The following is a 17,718-nucleotide window of genomic DNA, read 5'->3' as shown; positions in this document are numbered from 1 at the left end:
ATAAGTTTACCGAGCATTGTGAAAGTATTGACCTTACCATGCCCCGAACAAGTTTAAAACAGTTTTTCAACTCTTTACGGCATCATAGTTCATCTAAATAGTATACAGAATAGTATATAAGCAATTAATATTTGTATAATGTAGTCTACACTTGATTGACGAAATAAATAAATAAATAAATAAGCTTTCAATAAAGGAGTCCCGTTTCAAAATATTGGCTGTGGCAACCACGTCAGATTTTGAACGTTAACAACTTCCATTATACTTAACATAATAATTGGATGTTTGGGCCATTTGTCGAAAATATGTTCAGCAATTTTGTATTAAAATTTGTATAACATGCCTTTACAACGATGTGTTTTAAAAAACTTTTCGAAAACTACTCGGAAATGGCGAAAATTTTCCGCACATCTCGGTCAGAGCCGTCAATATGGTGCACCAACCGAACACTTAAATGATGAAACGTTTTAAATATACACACTAATTCGGCTCGGTTATTTCTTACCAGCTGTGTAGTCAGCAAATTTTGAGACTGATTTCTCAGCAAAGGGAGATTAGTTTGCTGATTTTCGTTGAAATATTTTCCAAGCCTCAGCACTCAAACGTCACATTTACTGAGATCTCAGCAAAAAAATTATGTTTGCTGAATCTCAGCTGTTGAGATTTCGGCGAAAGGTGCAAAAAAAGCTGAGATTCGGAAGAAAAAATTAAGTGTGTAGGTCTGCTACAGATTTGTTTCTGTTTTCATTCGCATTTAGCTGCTTGGTGCGAACAGAGGGCTGTACAATACCGAGAAGTAAAAAAAAAGATGGGTGGGTAATGTCAGAGACATAACCGGAGTGAAGTAGAATACACTTTAGACCGGTAAATTCTGCTCTGGAATAAGCAATTTCTATGCGATTTTGTCGACTTTAACACATTCATAGTTTATTTGGAGTATTTTTGGAATTATCAAGTTGACAATTTGCAACATTCTTTGAAAATATTGTTGAACTTTTATGAATGAAGGCACGCAAACGAGCGTTTGACCGTCGTCTTACTACCAGCATCAGAGAAGTAGCAGATCAGAATGTTTCGCTACATGGCCTGTACCAAACAAACCGCTCGTAAGTCCACCGGAGGAAAGGCTCCCCGCAAGCAGTTGGCAACAGCCCCCTGGCAACCCTATACCATCATATGGAGTTTGACAGCGACCGACATATATGGGGCGGTATAGCTATAAAGCCCCAAACAAAGAATTATGTTCGGCACTATGCTCGATATTCAAGCATTCCACACGACGTTTTGCATCTTGTGGGATGATTTAATAATTTAATTTAATCGACATTTTGTAACTAAATACAGCTTCTAATCATTCGGTTCAAAATCAATGTTTTGCCTTTCATGGCAGTGATGCTGGCTGTACAGAGACGTCGTCCTTGACAGGGGGCTGGTTGGCAACGAAGGCCGTGTAAAAGTGCACCAGTCACGGTTGGCGTTAAGAGCCTCATCGCTACCGAACAGAAACAGTCGCCCTGCGAAAAATTCACAGCTATCAGAAATCGAGCGGGCCTAAATTGTGACCCAAAATAAACCACAAACCAACAAGTTGTTTGCAGGACCAGCCAATTATAAAGTATTATTATTATAAATGAAATTTTCCATTGCCTTACAACCTCCCTCCCCCTTTCCACCCGGCTTGAATAACTATCAATCTTGATGATGCTGTGCGGCGGGGGCACTAGTTTTTATTATGGTGGAAAATTTTGGTTTGCGCGTTTTTCCCAAAAGTTTTTTAGCTGTGCTGTTTTCAAGGAAGTTGTAGTTGAATTTAAAATAAAATAGTTTATTTCTATTGTCAGAGATGGACCTTCCAACGAAAACTAGTTTGGCTCGCTTGGAATCGAATTGTATGGACCAACCACTGCTTTCACAAAATCTGTTATTTTCAGTAATTGAACATTCTACATTTTTGTAAATTGAATCATTACACTAACCTGTCTACAAATCACTCAAATAACTTTTTTATTTTGTGCCATTCTACTTGAAAGCGACGATATTGTTCACAAGTGGCTCACTTACCATCCAACGCTCTTGACAAGCCACTTTCTGATGCTTGTAATAAAATTTCAATTCGATTCTTTGTCGATAAATTGATGGCCCTGAAAAGGGCCTGTTGTTTGGACAGTGTTCGGAATTTACTTGAAGCTGGTGTATATGGTAACAGTTTTGGTGCCATCTGAGACGGCATGCTTGGCCAACTCTTCTGACAACAGCAAACGGACGGCGGTTTGAATTTTGCGAGAAATGCTGCAAACGAACTGCTGCATGCTGATGCTGCAAACGAACTGATCGTGAACACTTTTTTTTTTTTTTAACTTCAATTATAATTTATTTTCTTCAATTTTACATTTGTGTATGATTTACATATCAAGTGATTCAGTTGTCAACTTTTCATCTTCGTTTTTCTAATTTATGATTTCGTTTAATTTGTTCTTTTTATTCTTTCTAGTGTGTTTTGCTTTAGAGCAAATGTTGATTTTTATGTTTCTTAAAACTACTTACTAACTAACTTAAAACTAAACCTATCTACTCGAAGAGTGTATTTATTGTTTCGTGTTCTGATTGCAAACATTTTTGTTGGAATTTGTTACAAGAATTTGTAATTTGTTGTTCTATGGTCTGGACACCCGAGAGGTTGTACAGTTCATTGGTTCTTGAGTTATATGGCAAATCTAATATAATTCGTAGCGTTTTGTTTTGAAACGCTTGTAGGATCCTTTTGTAAGATCCTGCTACTGTTTGCCAGATTGGCATCGCATAGCAAATAACAGGGGAAATGATTTGCGTGTATATTGCCATTTTATTTTTCAAACACATTCGAGAGTTTCTATTGATTAGGGGGAATAGTGCTCCAACAATTTTGCTGCATTTTGTTTTTACTTTTTCCAAGTGGGAACGGAAGAGCAGTTTCTGGTCTATCGTGAGTCCCAGATATACAACTTCAAGGGACCATTCTATCGTAGAACCCCCCATGACAATTTTACAGCTTTCATTGGGAACCAATCGTTGGGAGCGATTATATGGGAAAATGATCACTTGTGTTTTGCTCGCATTCAGCTTGATTTTCCACGTAGACGCATATTCCTGGAACGAGTTTAGGCATTCCTGCAGCTTTTTAGTAGTAGTTTTGGTCGATCTTCCTTTGACCATTATTGCTGAGTCGTCAGCAAAGAGAGACAGGTAGCAACCATCCGGAAGTCGGGGAACATCAGATGTGTAAATGCTGTACATTATGGGACCCAATAAACTGCCCTGAGGGACGCCAGCAGGTATGAGGAGACTTTCTGAGAGGACTCCGCCTAGGGACACTCGAAATTTTCTATCCTTCAAGTAACTTTGTACCATTTTTATCAGATAATTTGGGAAATTGTATCTGTAGAGTTTAAAGATCAGTCCTTCGTGCCACACATTGTCAAAGGCTTTCTCTACATCGAGAAGAGCCATGACGGTGGACTTAGCAACAGCTTTGTTCCTCTTAATCATCTTCGTTACTCTATATAGTTGATGACATGTCGAGTGTCCTTTACGGAAACCGAACTGTTCTGGGGGGATGATGTTGTTATTTAGCACGTGGGTCTGGATACGGTCGAGTATTAGCCTCTCAAACAGCTTACTTAGAGCGGACAACAGGCTAATGGGTCTGTAGCTTTTTTTTTTTTTTTTTTTTTTTATTTCAATTATAGAGGTTTTAACCTTAAGGTCATTCGCCTCTTCGGGTTAGAAAAATCTCTTAGGAAAAATTTCTAACCCTATGTGCGGGGTCGGGACCCGAACCCAGGTGCGCTGCGTACAAGGCAATCGATTTACCAATACGCTACGCCCACTCCCCAGGGTCTGTAGCTCTTCGGGCTCGTGGGGTCTTTACCCGGCTTCAAGATTGGGACAATTTTGGCCAGTTTCCAGCAGGACGGGAAGTAATTAAGGTCAAAACACTTGTTGAAAATTTTTGCTATGTGGGCAAGGGAAGATATACTAAGCTTCTTGAGGACAAGGTTAAAAATTGCATCGAAACCGGGTGCCTTCATGTTTCTGGAACCTTTGAGCGCTGACACTACTTGTTCAGTTGTGATTTTTCTGTTTTCAGGAACATAGCATGGGGTATTATTCAGGATGGACAAGGTGTCTGCAACTGCTTGTTCCATGGGGCTAATTATGTTGCTACCTAACAGATGAGCTTGGGACAATTGTGTTGCTATTGCATTTGCTTTTTCCAAGGGAGCTACAAGGAGGCTATCATTGCACTTGAGAGGTGGAATTTGTTGTGGTTTACTTTTAAGCACTTTTGCCACCTTCCAAAATGGCCTTGAGTAGGGGTTCATTTTACTAAGTTCCTGCCTGAAGTTAGAATTTTTGATTTCCTGGACATGAAAGGCTATTAAACTGGTTAGGTAATTAGCTGCTGACCTTTTTGACAAGTCTCCAGTACGCTGGAACTGTCGCCTAAACACATTTCTAGCTCGGATGATACTTTTCGTTTCAGGATCGAGTTGGAGTTGTTTACTTACGATAGCTACCTTAGGGACGCATTCTTCTTCGGCGGTCGCAATGGCATTTTGAAGATTTGCCACCGCAAGGTCGATGTCTTCGATGGACTCTAGCTGGGCTTCCCTGTCGATTCTGGCGTCGACTCTTCGCTGGAATTCCACCCAGTTTACACGATGGTAGTCCTTCCGTTCTCGACGCTGTCGAACTGCTGCTTCACCACCAACCCGCAGTATGACTGGTAGGTGATCGGAGCTCAACTCGTTGATTGTTGATGGTGTAGAGACCGTAACGTTTGTGAGGAAAATATCGATGATAGCCGGGGCACCAGCCGGCGATGTATACGTTGGTTCGTTCGGAGCCTGAACCGAGAAGTATCCCAATTGTAACTCGTCGAAAAGTAGATTACCGTTCTTGTTTCGGCGATGGTTTCCCCATGCTTCATGCTTCGCGTTTATGTCGCCTGCTACGATGAATTTTTTCTTGTGCCGCGTCAGTTTCACCAGGTCGTTCTTGAATTGTTGCGCTTTACCTTGTCCTTCGTAACACTGCCGGGGGCAGTAGGCAGCAATAATTAGGAGTGGTCCATTTGTGGTGTCTATTTCGATTCCCAATGCTTCGATTGTGGATGTTCGATAGTGTGGCTGCGTCGTGAATTTGATTGGTTGTTTGATTGCGATGGCTACACCTCCTCCCTTTGAGTGTGTCCGATCGAGCCTTGTTACAGTATATCCCGGGAGACTGAAATTGTCACCGGGCTTCAGGTATGTTTCTGTGATGACGATTATTTGCACTTCTTCTCTTACCGTCAGGTCAAGTAGTTCCACGGCTTTGTTTTTAACAGCGTGGGCATTCCAAAGGAGAATCTTGAATTCACTAATGTCCATATTTAATTAGAAATTCACCAAGACAAAGGATTTGGTCCGCTCGCGTGCGACACTGATTCATTTTAGTCCACATCGTGCTGAAAATTGGTAGCAATTCCTCAGCGGTGAACATTGGTGCATTTCCTGCTTCTGTTTCGTTGCGATTGCTCGTAGAGGGCCAGACTGCGGGCTCTTGTTGTTGTTGCTGGGGGGAGGGACCGGGCGGTTGATGAGTGATCCAATTCTGAACACGACCGTTGTGTTGGTTTCCCTGCAAAGGGAGGGGCGGGAAGTTTTCCGGTGTCAGCATCGGCCCTTTAGTTGGCCTTCGTCCTGGTTGATTTTTACTTGAAGCCTCCTTACGGATACGTTTGTATTCCTCGCGTTTTGGGCACGCACGATCAGTAGCTCGATGATTTTTAAGGCAATTTCCACATTTGTAGGCAGCAACGTCTGCGACTGGGCAGCTTTTTGTTTCGTGTTGTTGAGCGCACACATTGCATCGTACCTTCATGCGGCAGTTCCTAGATCCATGACCAAAGTGTAAACACCTCATGCACTGCGTGACGTCATTCCATGTTCCTCTATACGCTTCCCATGAAACGATGATGTTGAACAATGAGCGCACTGCCTTCAGCGCCCCGAGAGTAACAGTGCCTTTCTTGAAGTGGATAAGGTATAAACTATCTCTGTAAGTTTTTTTATCATCCGGCTTTCTGGTTATTGCATACACTTCAATCGGTTTCAGCTTGTACCGCTCCTCCAGCTCTGATTTTATGTAATCCGTCTTCATGTTTGGTAGACCTCGGACAATCACCTTGAATGGTTTTTCAGATACTACGTCGTGGGTGAAATACTCTGCATTATGTTTGTTCAGATAGCCTCTAATTCTGTCATAACTCTCGCGCGACTGGGTCATCACCTTGATCCCTGTCCTGGTCAGCTTATACTCTGCAACGATTTTCATCGAGCTGATGATTTCCGATAATTTGTCCAACCGAATTGACTGTACAACAATTGGTGGAAGTTTCTCTCGGCGGGGTGCTGCGGGTTTTTGTATGCCTGCATCTGTATCCCCGAACCCGTTCAGGTCACTAATATTGTTGGCCGTTTCCTCACTGAGGATGCTGAACCGATTTTTCGATAGAACGGACTCAACGTCATCAAAATTGCACTGCTTCTTTGTTAATTGTTCTGGCGTGCTAGCTGTGACATTAGCCGAATTGGGGCTAGCACCCGGTATTTTCTTTTTGCGCTTGCCCATGAGGCCGATCCAACTGTACGACTTTTCAACTTTACCACTTTCCAACGATTAAATACACGTCTTAATCTGCTCGCGTTACAAACGGAACTGTTGATCGTGAACAACAGCATGCTGAGCTTTTATACCTGACTACAGCACAATGTAAGCTCGTCCTTTTTTGTGTTGTCCTCAATATGTGTTCTTCGTAGCTCCACCCCTTTGTTGCTCGACCACATATTTTTGATAAAGAACAAATTTAAAATTGTGTTTCCAATACGGAGGTTATCGAACACTCAGGGTAAAAAGAGTAATCTAATACGGCACCTTGGTAAAATGTTTGAGAATTGAAACCTTTTTTGAATGCGCCTAGTAAACACGAAACTGTAAACAAACACACAAATGATAACTTTTAATTTTGTTTCATTCTACGTGAAATCTACGATATTGTTCACAAGTAGCTCACTTGCCATCGAACGCTCTTGGCAAGCTACTTTCGGATGCTTGTAATAACAAAATTTCAATTCGATTCTTTGTTGATAAATGGCCCGTACCAAACATACCGCTCGTAAGTCCACCGGAGGAAAGCCTCCCCGCAAGCAGTAAGCAACGAAGGCCGTGTAAAAGTGCCCCAGTCACGGTTGGCGTTAGGAAGCCTCATCACTACTGAACAGAAACTGTCGCCCTGCGAGATATTCACAGCTATCAGCAATCGAGCAGGCCTAAATTGTGATCCAAAATAAACCACAAACCAACAAGTTCTTTTCAGGACCAGCCAATTATATTCCAGTAAGATATAAATGAAATTTTCGTTTTCCATTGCCTTACAACCTCTTTCCTCCCGGCTTGAATTACTATCAATCTTGATGATGCTGTGCGGCTGGGCACAGGCAGTTTCCATTATAGTGGAAAATTTAGGTTTGCTCGTTTTTCCCAAAAGTTTTTTGAGCTGTGCTGTTTTCAAGGAAGTTGTAGTTGAATTCAAAATAAAATAGTTTACTTCTATTGTCAGAGGTGGACCTTCCAACGAAAACTAGTCTGGCTCGCTTGGAATCGAATTGTATGGACCAACCACTGCTTTCACAAAATCCGTTATTTCAGTAATTGTACATTCTACAGAATTAGTCAACTATTTCCAATCAGCGCAAAAATCGAAGGTTTTTATTCAAAACAACAGAAGATTTAGAAAACGTTCGATTTTTGTAAATTGAATCATTACACTAAACTGTCTGTAAATCACAAATAACTTTCGATTTTGTGCCATTCTCGTGAAAGCGACGGTATTGTTCACAAGTGGCTCACTTACTACCCAACGCTCTTGACAAGCTGATGCTTGTAATAACAAAACTTCAATTTCATTCTTTGTCGATAAATTGATGGCCCTGAAAAGGGCCTTTTCATTGGGCAGTGTTCGAAATTTACTTGGTGCTGGTGTATATGGTAACAGTTTTGGTGCCATCGAAGACGGCATGCTTGGCCAACTCTTCTGACAGCAGCAAACGGACGGCGGTTTGAATTTTGCGGGAGATGCTGCAAACGAACTACTGTATGCTGATGCTGGAAACGAACTGAGCGTGAGCAACAGCATGCTGAGTTTTTATACCTAACTACAGCACAATGTAAGCTCGTCCTTTTTGTGTTGTCCTCAATATGTGCTCGTCGTAGCTCCACCCCTTGGTTGGTCGACCACATATTTTTGATAAAGAACAAAATTGAAATTGTGTTTCCACTACGGAGATTATCGAACACTCAGGGTAAAGAAAGTAATGTAATACGGCACCTTGGCAAAATGTTTGAGAATTGAAACCTTTTTTGAATGCGCCTAGTAAAAATGTTTTCCACTTCACTCCAGTTTGTTTCTGACCATATTTGCAATTTGCGTACTGAAATAAATCATAATTTAGGGTTTAACCCAAATAGCTCTCCAAGGAGAAACAGTCCATGAAACAGAAAATGCAAACTTATTCTTTGAAATGATTTTGGTGGCCCTGAAAAGGGCCTTTTTTATAATGATACAAGTGAGTTCTACCTTTTCAACTTCCAAATCCATACAAAGTGCGTCCCTGCCGCTTCAGAGTATAGACGACATTCATTGCGGTTTTGCGCTTGGCGTGTTCAGTGTAGGTCACGGCATCTCGGATGACATTTTCCTGCACACCATCAGCATTCGTAGATTAAATCGGAGATGCATTTTACACCACCACGACAAGCCAGACGCCGAATGGCGGATTTTGTGATTCCCTGGATTTTATCACGAAGAACCTTGCGATGACGCTTGATACGGGAACGCAAACATGATACCGCTCATTGTACCGTCCGGACGAACATGTTGTTCGTGTGGCAAGCGAGCACCTACTGATACAAAACAAGCTCGCGTGACCTGTATATATAATATTCCCGTATGTAATGAAACGCTTACATGCCCCTTTTTGACGGCTCTGCGTGGGATATGCTGGCAAATTGCGCATTTTCCTCGCTGTTTCCGAAGGATTTTTTAAAAATCCTAGTTTTGGTTTATTTATAGTAGTCGCACTAATTACGAAATTTAATACGAAATACGTGCACAAATTTCCGATCAGATAGTGCAAAAATATTGCAATTTCGTCCAGTAGAACGGAAGATACTCGCATTTCAAACCTGGGAAAATTTCTCAACTGAAATTTTTGAAACGGGACCCCATATTGAAACGTTAGAAGTATTCTACTTCAAAAATAAGTGAGCTATGCAAGGCTGGAGGATGAATCAGTTTGGATTTCCGATGGATGGAAGATAGCATACACACACGAAAAAACCGATTTTATCTCATCTGACCGAAACTCGTTCGTGATTGGTTCCCGCTAATTTCATGCACCGAGCAAATCTTCAGATTTTGTTCGAAGCTCCCCTTTCTCGATGGAAGTGAACTGATTTCATTCGATGGCCAAATTGTGATTACAGTCGGTTTCAGCAAATCTTGTCAGATGTTGGAAGACTGTATGTCAACATCAGGAGAGAAGGTGATTATTAGGATTCATCTTCGTGGATTAATTTGTGCAGCTCCGTGCTAGTAACCAGGACCAATTAGAACAAAAATCTCCCACCCGGAGAATATTTTCTTTGGCCAACGAATTAGCTCGTATTAGAGCTATCAAACCACTCAAAAGAATCAAATTTGAAAATCTTTTCCTTCGCCATGATCCATATAAATTGTCGCAAAACAACATGCAAACTTCAGATACGTTGGTCCGGTCTATATAGCTAGACTTGTCCGATTTGCTTCAAAATTAGTGTAAGTGCTCCTGGTCGGACTATGAATCGACTCAGGGATGGGCCGATTGAGTTTTCAAAAATTCATTATTTTTCTGAACAGTCTAATAAACACACGGAAAACCCGATTTTTAATCATCTGACTGAAGCCATTCCTTGTTGGTTCCCGCTAATTACAAGAACAAAGCTGCAAATCTTGAGCAGTTTTTGTTCAAAGCTCCTCCTCTTTCTCGGTGCAAGTGAACTGATTTCATTCGATGGTCTGCCCAATTGACTTCGAACGCAAACTGAACCGATCACAAACACACTGTTTGTAAGGGGTAGTATGCGAGGGACACAAGCGTTGATTTTTTTCTTTTCGATAGCCACCCCCTGTGGCTACGAACACAAACTGAACCAAGTACAAAACCGAGAGTCTTATGCAAGTGCGGCATCATTCGTGTGTTACACCCATACTGGTAGTGGTAACATACGCTCGTCTGGTCGCGGTATAGGGGAAAAGATGAGCGAAAAACAAAAATCCCGCTAGTTCGTCCCGGTCTCCAGTTTCCTGTCCTTCGTTTGCTGAGAAAGGGTCACTACGCCGAGCGTGTCGGTGCCGGAACACTCGTCTATCAGACAGCAGTGAATATCTTGCCATCGTATTGGATTTGCGCAACTTAAAAAGCAAACTTTCTTTCCCAAGTATCGAAGAAACAGCCCTTTTCAGGGCGACTATTTTCTTCGCATAAAGAATTAAATTATTTTCACTACGGGCCATAGCACGAATAATTCTTCGTTACTGCTCGATCGAATCGAATGCTAGCTGTTCATAAGACAGTCAAATAAATAGTGAGAAAACAGATTCGTGGGAATACGCACTACTATCACTCTCTCGTTCGTTTTCTTGCCATGTGCCTTTTCATTTCTTTCTGTTACTAATGCTAGCATAATCAAAACAAATATGCGTCTTTCCCCCATCATCCATTTAGTGGCAAGTGTTGCTAAACGCTTGTCATATATATCATTCCTACAATATTTTCAAAAAATGTTGTAGATTTAAAAAGAAGAAAAATAGTTGGCGAAGGAATTTTAATTTTTTTAACCATAATTATTATAATGAATCAGTTGAATATTTCCCATTAAAATGTGATTCCGTTGCATATCATTAGATTTAAATTAACGTCCTGAAGTGTAGTCATGACACTCCAATTATGTCGTAGACAGTACCTACCCATCTTTTTATAATGAATAATATGAAATATCCAACGCCCAAATCATCCTTTTATCTGAAAATTCTGATAAGTACGCACATAATTTTTCTGCAGAATCTCAGCCTTTTTCCATTTTTGCCAAAATCTCAACACCTGAGATTTCAGCAAACATTTTTTATTACTGAGTGACATTTCATAGCTGAGACTCGGAAAATATATTACCGAAAACCAGCATACAAATCTCATTATACCGAGATATCAGTTTCTAAATTTGCTGACAACAGGGCTGTCGGGAAATTGCCGAGCCGAATTGAATGTATACACATTCGAAGTACCGGCTTCTTGACCGGTTCCTTGTGTATTCTAAATCTATCCGGTTATGTCGCAGACATTACCCACCCATCTTTTCTAGTCTAGTCTAGTCTAGTCTACACATACACAGCCAATACATGTAGGGATCCTGGAAAATTGCAGACGCTCGTCCACAATTGTTCTTGTCATTATTAATGTTTGTGGCACATATTGAATATGACACAAGCATTAAAGCGGCCAGGCCAACTGTGCAGCGTACAAAATAAGGATGATTCAAAATTATACGTCAATCAAATTATTCATTCAATGAATAATTAAATCAACGGATTATTTTGAACCTTGAATAAAGAAGAAACGTGGACAACCGTACACAACCGTTTCAATTTGATGGGGGTTTGATAAATCGTTGGGAGTGACTTTGCTAAGAGGGTTAATGTCACTCCTTTGGTCCTAGATTCCTGGGATGGAACAGAAGTATTTAGTCCTGCCCTGGCCAATGAGCCAGGGTCCCTTACTCGCTCTCTGAAACAATAGAGAAAATTGGCGAAATCTGTTAATTAGTAGTAATATAAACAAAAAACGCATAAAAATACAAACCAACAGACAACTCACCTTCGACAAAAATCCATACAGGACTTCTATGTCCTAATAGGCAGTACAGGATCATGAAAACAGAAACCTTCCGCGTTCTTTGAGCGTTGACGGAAACCACAATTAACTGTACCGTATATTTAACAATAGGCCAAACCGATACTAAAAATCGAATGAGAAGTCATTGCTATTTCTATTTGGTTCAAAACAACAATAGTGATTCCTCAAACAAACATACAAACACGAAAGATAAAAACGATAAGAAACCATAACCAGTAACATTAGGGAAAAATTCGTTATGATACTTGTATCACCAAATCTTTTAAGTCAGTCTACTTTCTACTTCGGCCCAAGTCAGACGTACAATTGAACCAAGATAACAACAACTAGCAATCTCTCGATCTAGTGTGCATTGCCTCGAGAACAAAGGAAAGATTTAATTTAATCTTGCTATCATGAGTAAAGTTAACGAAAAAACTCTGCTCCGACCCAACACAGCGGTCGTTGACTTTAAATTTTGTTCAATACGAATGAGTTTTCGTGAAGTGGAATACCTGCAGCTTAGGCTTAAGGAGGTTATGTATCTTCAGTATCATCATCTTCGCAATGTAGTACTCGTATCATTCAACACGCTAGCCCAAGCCGAACGTTTCGTTTTGCAGAACAACTTGAAGCACGTGGCTGAAAGTGATAAAGTTGGAATTAAGATTCCCGCGTATATAGAAAAAGACTACGTTAATGTAAAGCTACATGACCTATCACCACGTACCCCTCCTGATCTAATTGCAAAATACATGTCGCAATACGGAGAAGTAGAATCCGTTACACGTGATACGTGGAGAAATTTCTTCCCAGGTACACCTAACGGTGTTCTTGTGGTGAGGATGCGGATCGAAAGACCTATCCCCTCCCACTTGACTATAAAACTCAAAACCCATGAAGCTACTATTAACCAAACTACGTTATGCACCCATGAGGGACAAACTCCTACATGCAAGTATTGTAATCAGACAGCGCACCACGGACAACCTTGCGCGGAAGATACAGAGAATTCATCTCTACCGATTGTCAACGCATCCACGGCAAACCAACCCAAAAAAGAGTTTTCAATACCAATACCTGAACCACAAACGGTTGCCAAAATATATTTTAGATAAATCAGGCCTAGACAAAATTTGGCATTAGTGGGTTTAAGCAGATATCTAGTAATTCCCTATTTGGGATTTTAGCAAAGAACTTCAGAATTCCACGAGTCTAAAAATTTTGAGATATGTTACTCATTTCAAGCATAAATAAGCCTTAAAAAACGGAAGCGCAATATTTACAGAGTTCTACCGACTTACAAAACTGAGAATATACCGCAGCCACCAACCTAAAACTCCGGATCTAATAATCTTATTGGGGTAGTCAACATAAAGCCGACTAAACGGGTGAAATCATTCTCGCGAAACCCCATCTGGAACCTGCCACATCTAATTACAACAGAAGAATATTCTCCCTCTATTCCATTCGAATAGTTATAATATATATAAAGGTATTAGTCATTGATACTTCCTTTGGCCGGACAGATGTCTTTTGTCTTTCAATGGCGACCACTCTCTGTAAGATTTTCCTCACTTTCATTACAAAAATACATCACTCGCGGAAATCGTACACTTTTTAAAACGGAAAACTCGCATACACCATAATTTCGGAAGGAAATTGACAGCAGCGAAAAAAATGCACCCGTTGATGTAGGTTGCTGCGATCGAACTCTCACGTTACCCGCCCATCTTTTTAATGTCAAAAACTGTTTAATGCTAATCCTATGCAAAGCGCAAGCAGCCTGAGAAGAGATTCTCAAGCGAACCCATCCGCGTTGAGAAAGGATATAATAAACAAGCATCTGATGCGCTTCCTCATTGGTTGTTTTAGCTTAGGCTCACGTATGTTCGCAGCACCAGATTGCTTTGCATCGTTTTCAAAGCAAACAGCATGTATCACAACTGAAGAAAGTTTTATCGTGAATGACGAACGAACGATTCGTGATGCGATTTTTCCCATGCTTGTTTGCAAGATACAACATTGACATAGCGAATTGTATCAAAGATCTTTTCTCGCTTGTCTCGCAGATAACAGACAATTGAGATTTAAAAACAATATAAGTGTGTTCGTAAAGGGCATCTGCTATCGATGCATATGAAAAACTGAAGCAGTTTTTCCAAATTAAAGAAATCTATTTATCTGATTGATGAAATGACCTCTGTAAATGATATACATTATAACTTTGAGCTTCTTCGCTATTTAAAGAGTTCAACGCAGGGGCGGACATAGCGTAGTTAGTAAATCAATTGCCTTGCACGCAGCTCGCCTGGGTTTGATTCCCCAGCCCCACACATAGGGTTCGAGATTTTACTAATAAAAATGCGAATGACCCCAAGGGTAAAACGTCCATAATCAGTTTCTGAGTTCAAGCACATTACAGTTGCATTCGTAAAGGCGATGATGCTTGAACAAGATGAAATGGTCGGTGTCAAGTCACACTGAACTAAGTCGCAAAATCTCAAGAAGTGAGATAACGATGGCAATGGATAAAAAATCTCTTCAGCTAATTTCGACTTTTGCCAGATTTGGCATATGTTACCAAAAGCAAGAATTAGGGCAAATTTTTTTTCGATTTATAACGTAAAGATTGCTGCACTACACTGCCACTTAGTCCGGTCTGACTAAACACTGACCATATATAAAGGAATCAATGCAAGAACGGCCCAAGTAAAAAATATCAAAAGTGGGTTAATCACAATTTATTGTATGTAAGTAATTGAATTTTAGAAGATTTTTTCGAATGCTAAACCATATTTTTATTCAAATAAAGTTTTTTGGTCAATAATTTGTGATTAATCCACTTTTGATAGTTTTTGACCTGGGCCGTTCTTGCTATGGACCCTTTATATTTAACTTCAATTATCAATATTATCATTATAGAAAAACAATGAAAACTGAATCGTTTAGTGTGACAACATTCTTTTAAAAAAATTAATTGTTTCGAACCAAAAAGAAATTACGAACTATTTTATGCTACAATAGTTAGTTTTGCGATATTTTTGGGCAAAAATAGTATCACATTCCTCTAAAAATTTTATGCGTACCGGGATTAACAGCAGAATATTGCCAAATAATACTTCACGACTATTCTGTCAAAATACTGTTTTTGTAATCCAGGCTATGCCGCTCGCTCTTCGAAATGTGGTTTAATACTGAATAACGTAAGATCTTTCGAAAATTATATAATATGTCCGAATTTATGCAGGCCTGCTAATGCGATACTAATGCGCCAAAGCTGCAATCACGTTGTAGAGGACTAAAACTTTTTTAACCGGGCGATAGTGGCGACCTCAATACCCCTTTCCTAAAATTACAACTGCATTAATTTTTCAAACTAACGGTTAAAACGACAAAATAGCTCAACACCAACGCAGCTGGATAAGAGCACAGAAAGCATTGTTTGTTGGGTTACGAACAATTACAGGCTCCGAAAAATCCGTTAACACCCGATATCAATCTATTTGTGCTAATTATAGAACATAACAACCAAAGAAAGCAAATTTCCATTGCAGCCGGGGAAGGCGAGGACTCAGAGAACACCGCACCGGAAGTATGAATGTTGCCGAATTTCCTTCAAATCGGCAAACACATGCGATGTAGTACAGGTTCGCTATTGTCACTGCACTTTTAAATACAACGCACAAACGGATATGTTCGTTGCATGACCTTTTAAATGTTGCAAAACTACGGCACAAGCGGAACCGACACGAGGAACAACTGTCTCGGTTTCGTCGCCGACGGGGTGTGGGAAACGGATAGAAGTTAATTTGCATACAGGTGCCACCGAATGACACTAACACGCACTGCCCGGTTTAAAGGTTGCAAAACGCATTTCAATTATGTAGCTGATCCTTGAAGGGATACTTACTATACGTGCAAAACATGCACCTATATTATTTTATGCTGCCATATGGCACAGACGGTCGAGCCGACATTGGTAAATGGGTGTTTTATGAGATGCGATGTAGTCGCAAGAAAAACCGTTAAAATGGACATTGGTGGTATTGATTCGGAATAATAATCAATTATTTCTCTTTATTACAGATACGATGCTGAAGTGGGTTATCACACGTGGCCCCAGCGAAGCTGGTCCACGTGTCCCTCCAACCATCCCGCACCAGAACTGCTTGTGCGACAAAGAAAACCACTGCGAAGAGTACATCGAAATTGAAAACAATAACTCCTACGCTTTCAACGAAATGGGAAATTACTTCAGTCCTAGAAAATGTCGGGTTTCCTCAGGCCCTCTGAAACGAAGCGCGTCCAAGGCTTGTACTTGTCTGAAGGATATCTATCAAACCGAATCGACGGACATTAGTTCCCGTAAAAAGCCACTTTCTTCGAGTAAGTCCTCCATCGAACGCACCAGAAAGCTACGAACTCGTCGAGAACGCAACAAAACTCTAGTCAAGCGCCTGTCCAGTGCGAATTTGAGAAACGACTCGTATACTCTCACAACCACTAGCCCTACGGTGGAGCCTCTCAGTGCAGAGTTACTGCAAGCTTACCTTAACTCGAACAGCTTATTCAATGAGCGGGAGATCAAAAGCCCCGACGAACCAAGCCCAGTACAATCCGGAAGGTTGTTCCGCCAAAGAGTGGTTCGAAGAAAGCACAGCAAAACGACCAAATCGATCGGTCAACTGCAGCTAGATCCGAACGAAAGTGCCAACATTTTCGACTGTTTCGTTTTCCGAGAACTAGCCCAGGATATGAATGAATAGAAATGAACATGATATGATTAGGGTAAATAAAAAGTAGAAATGAAAACGCATACTTTAATTATTTATAATTTTTATTTTAAGATCAAAGGAAAAAGTTATTTTGCATTATAACTGTGTACAGTTAGCTAATTTTTTCGCCGTCCAGCATTTTCAGCCATCACGCCCTTGTTTATATTATGCTTGTTTCAGAATTTCAATGACTTTGTTTTTTATATGTATCCACTTTGCGATTCCATAAATGCGATAGTTTCAGTTGTATTTGTTGAAGTATTTATAATTGTGATAATTTCCTTTCCTTCAGAATTACTTCTGCCATCGCTTCAAAGCGGATTCTATTATACTGTAGCTTTAGTTTGGAAATGTACCCATTCTTCTTATGCAGTGCATTTACTTGAGTCACTCACTTCTGGTCTGCCTGTGAGCATTTATTATGTTGTACAATTTCATAGGTAATGTTCATGATTTCCATCATTAAATCACATTCTTCTTCTTCATCTACACGATTGGATCTATCCTGCCTGGGGTTGCCTATTTTATCCTTCAAATACTTGCGAGCTTAAATATGTACTTAACATTATTTACACATATAAATGTAAATCTCATATTTTGTGTTTGTTTTTTCTCTCTTTGCCTTATTCAGTTTTCTTTGCTCATTTAATCAGGTTGCTTTACGTTTCCCCCACACTCGAAATCATCATTCGTCTTGCGTTACGAAATAGTTTTTCTAGAACCTCTGTTGTAATTAGTTCGTAAAATCATTACATTTACTATAAGATACTTCTATGAAATCATACAATTATTTTTTAACAGAAGGTGGAAACGGTGGAGAATCTGGTTGAGGTATTCTTAACTGGAAATTATTCGTTATTGTGTGAGCTGGATTATTTTCGCGAAGGTTTGGAGAAGATTCACAGTTTTAATTCTCATCCTGATCGGTA

At 40.2% G+C, this 17,718-nt stretch overlaps 1 protein-coding gene across 4 annotated transcripts in view; it reads left to right on the top strand.

The window, feature by feature from the left end:
- LOC131693396 (uncharacterized) overlaps positions 1–17,510 on the top strand; it is a 55,736-nt gene extending 38,226 nt beyond the window's left edge. For 3 of the 4 annotated variants that reach the window (XM_058981173.1, XM_058981171.1, XM_058981174.1), the window contains one exon: positions 16,101–17,510. In XM_058981173.1, coding sequence (XP_058837156.1) covers positions 16,106–16,780 — 675 coding nt within the window. In that variant the 5' untranslated portion in view covers positions 16,101–16,105 and the 3' untranslated portion in view covers positions 16,781–17,510. The remainder of the gene's footprint in view (positions 1–16,100) is intronic. The other variant, XM_058981172.1, reaches the window with a different exon arrangement.
- The last annotated feature ends 208 nt before the right edge of the window (positions 17,511–17,718 follow it).

This window comes from Topomyia yanbarensis, chromosome 3 (genome assembly GCF_030247195.1).
Source record: "Topomyia yanbarensis strain Yona2022 chromosome 3, ASM3024719v1, whole genome shotgun sequence".
NCBI lineage: Eukaryota > Metazoa > Arthropoda > Insecta > Diptera > Culicidae > Topomyia > Topomyia yanbarensis.
The sequence above is the reverse complement of the archived record's forward strand: the minus strand, read 5'-3'. Positions and strand labels throughout refer to the sequence as shown.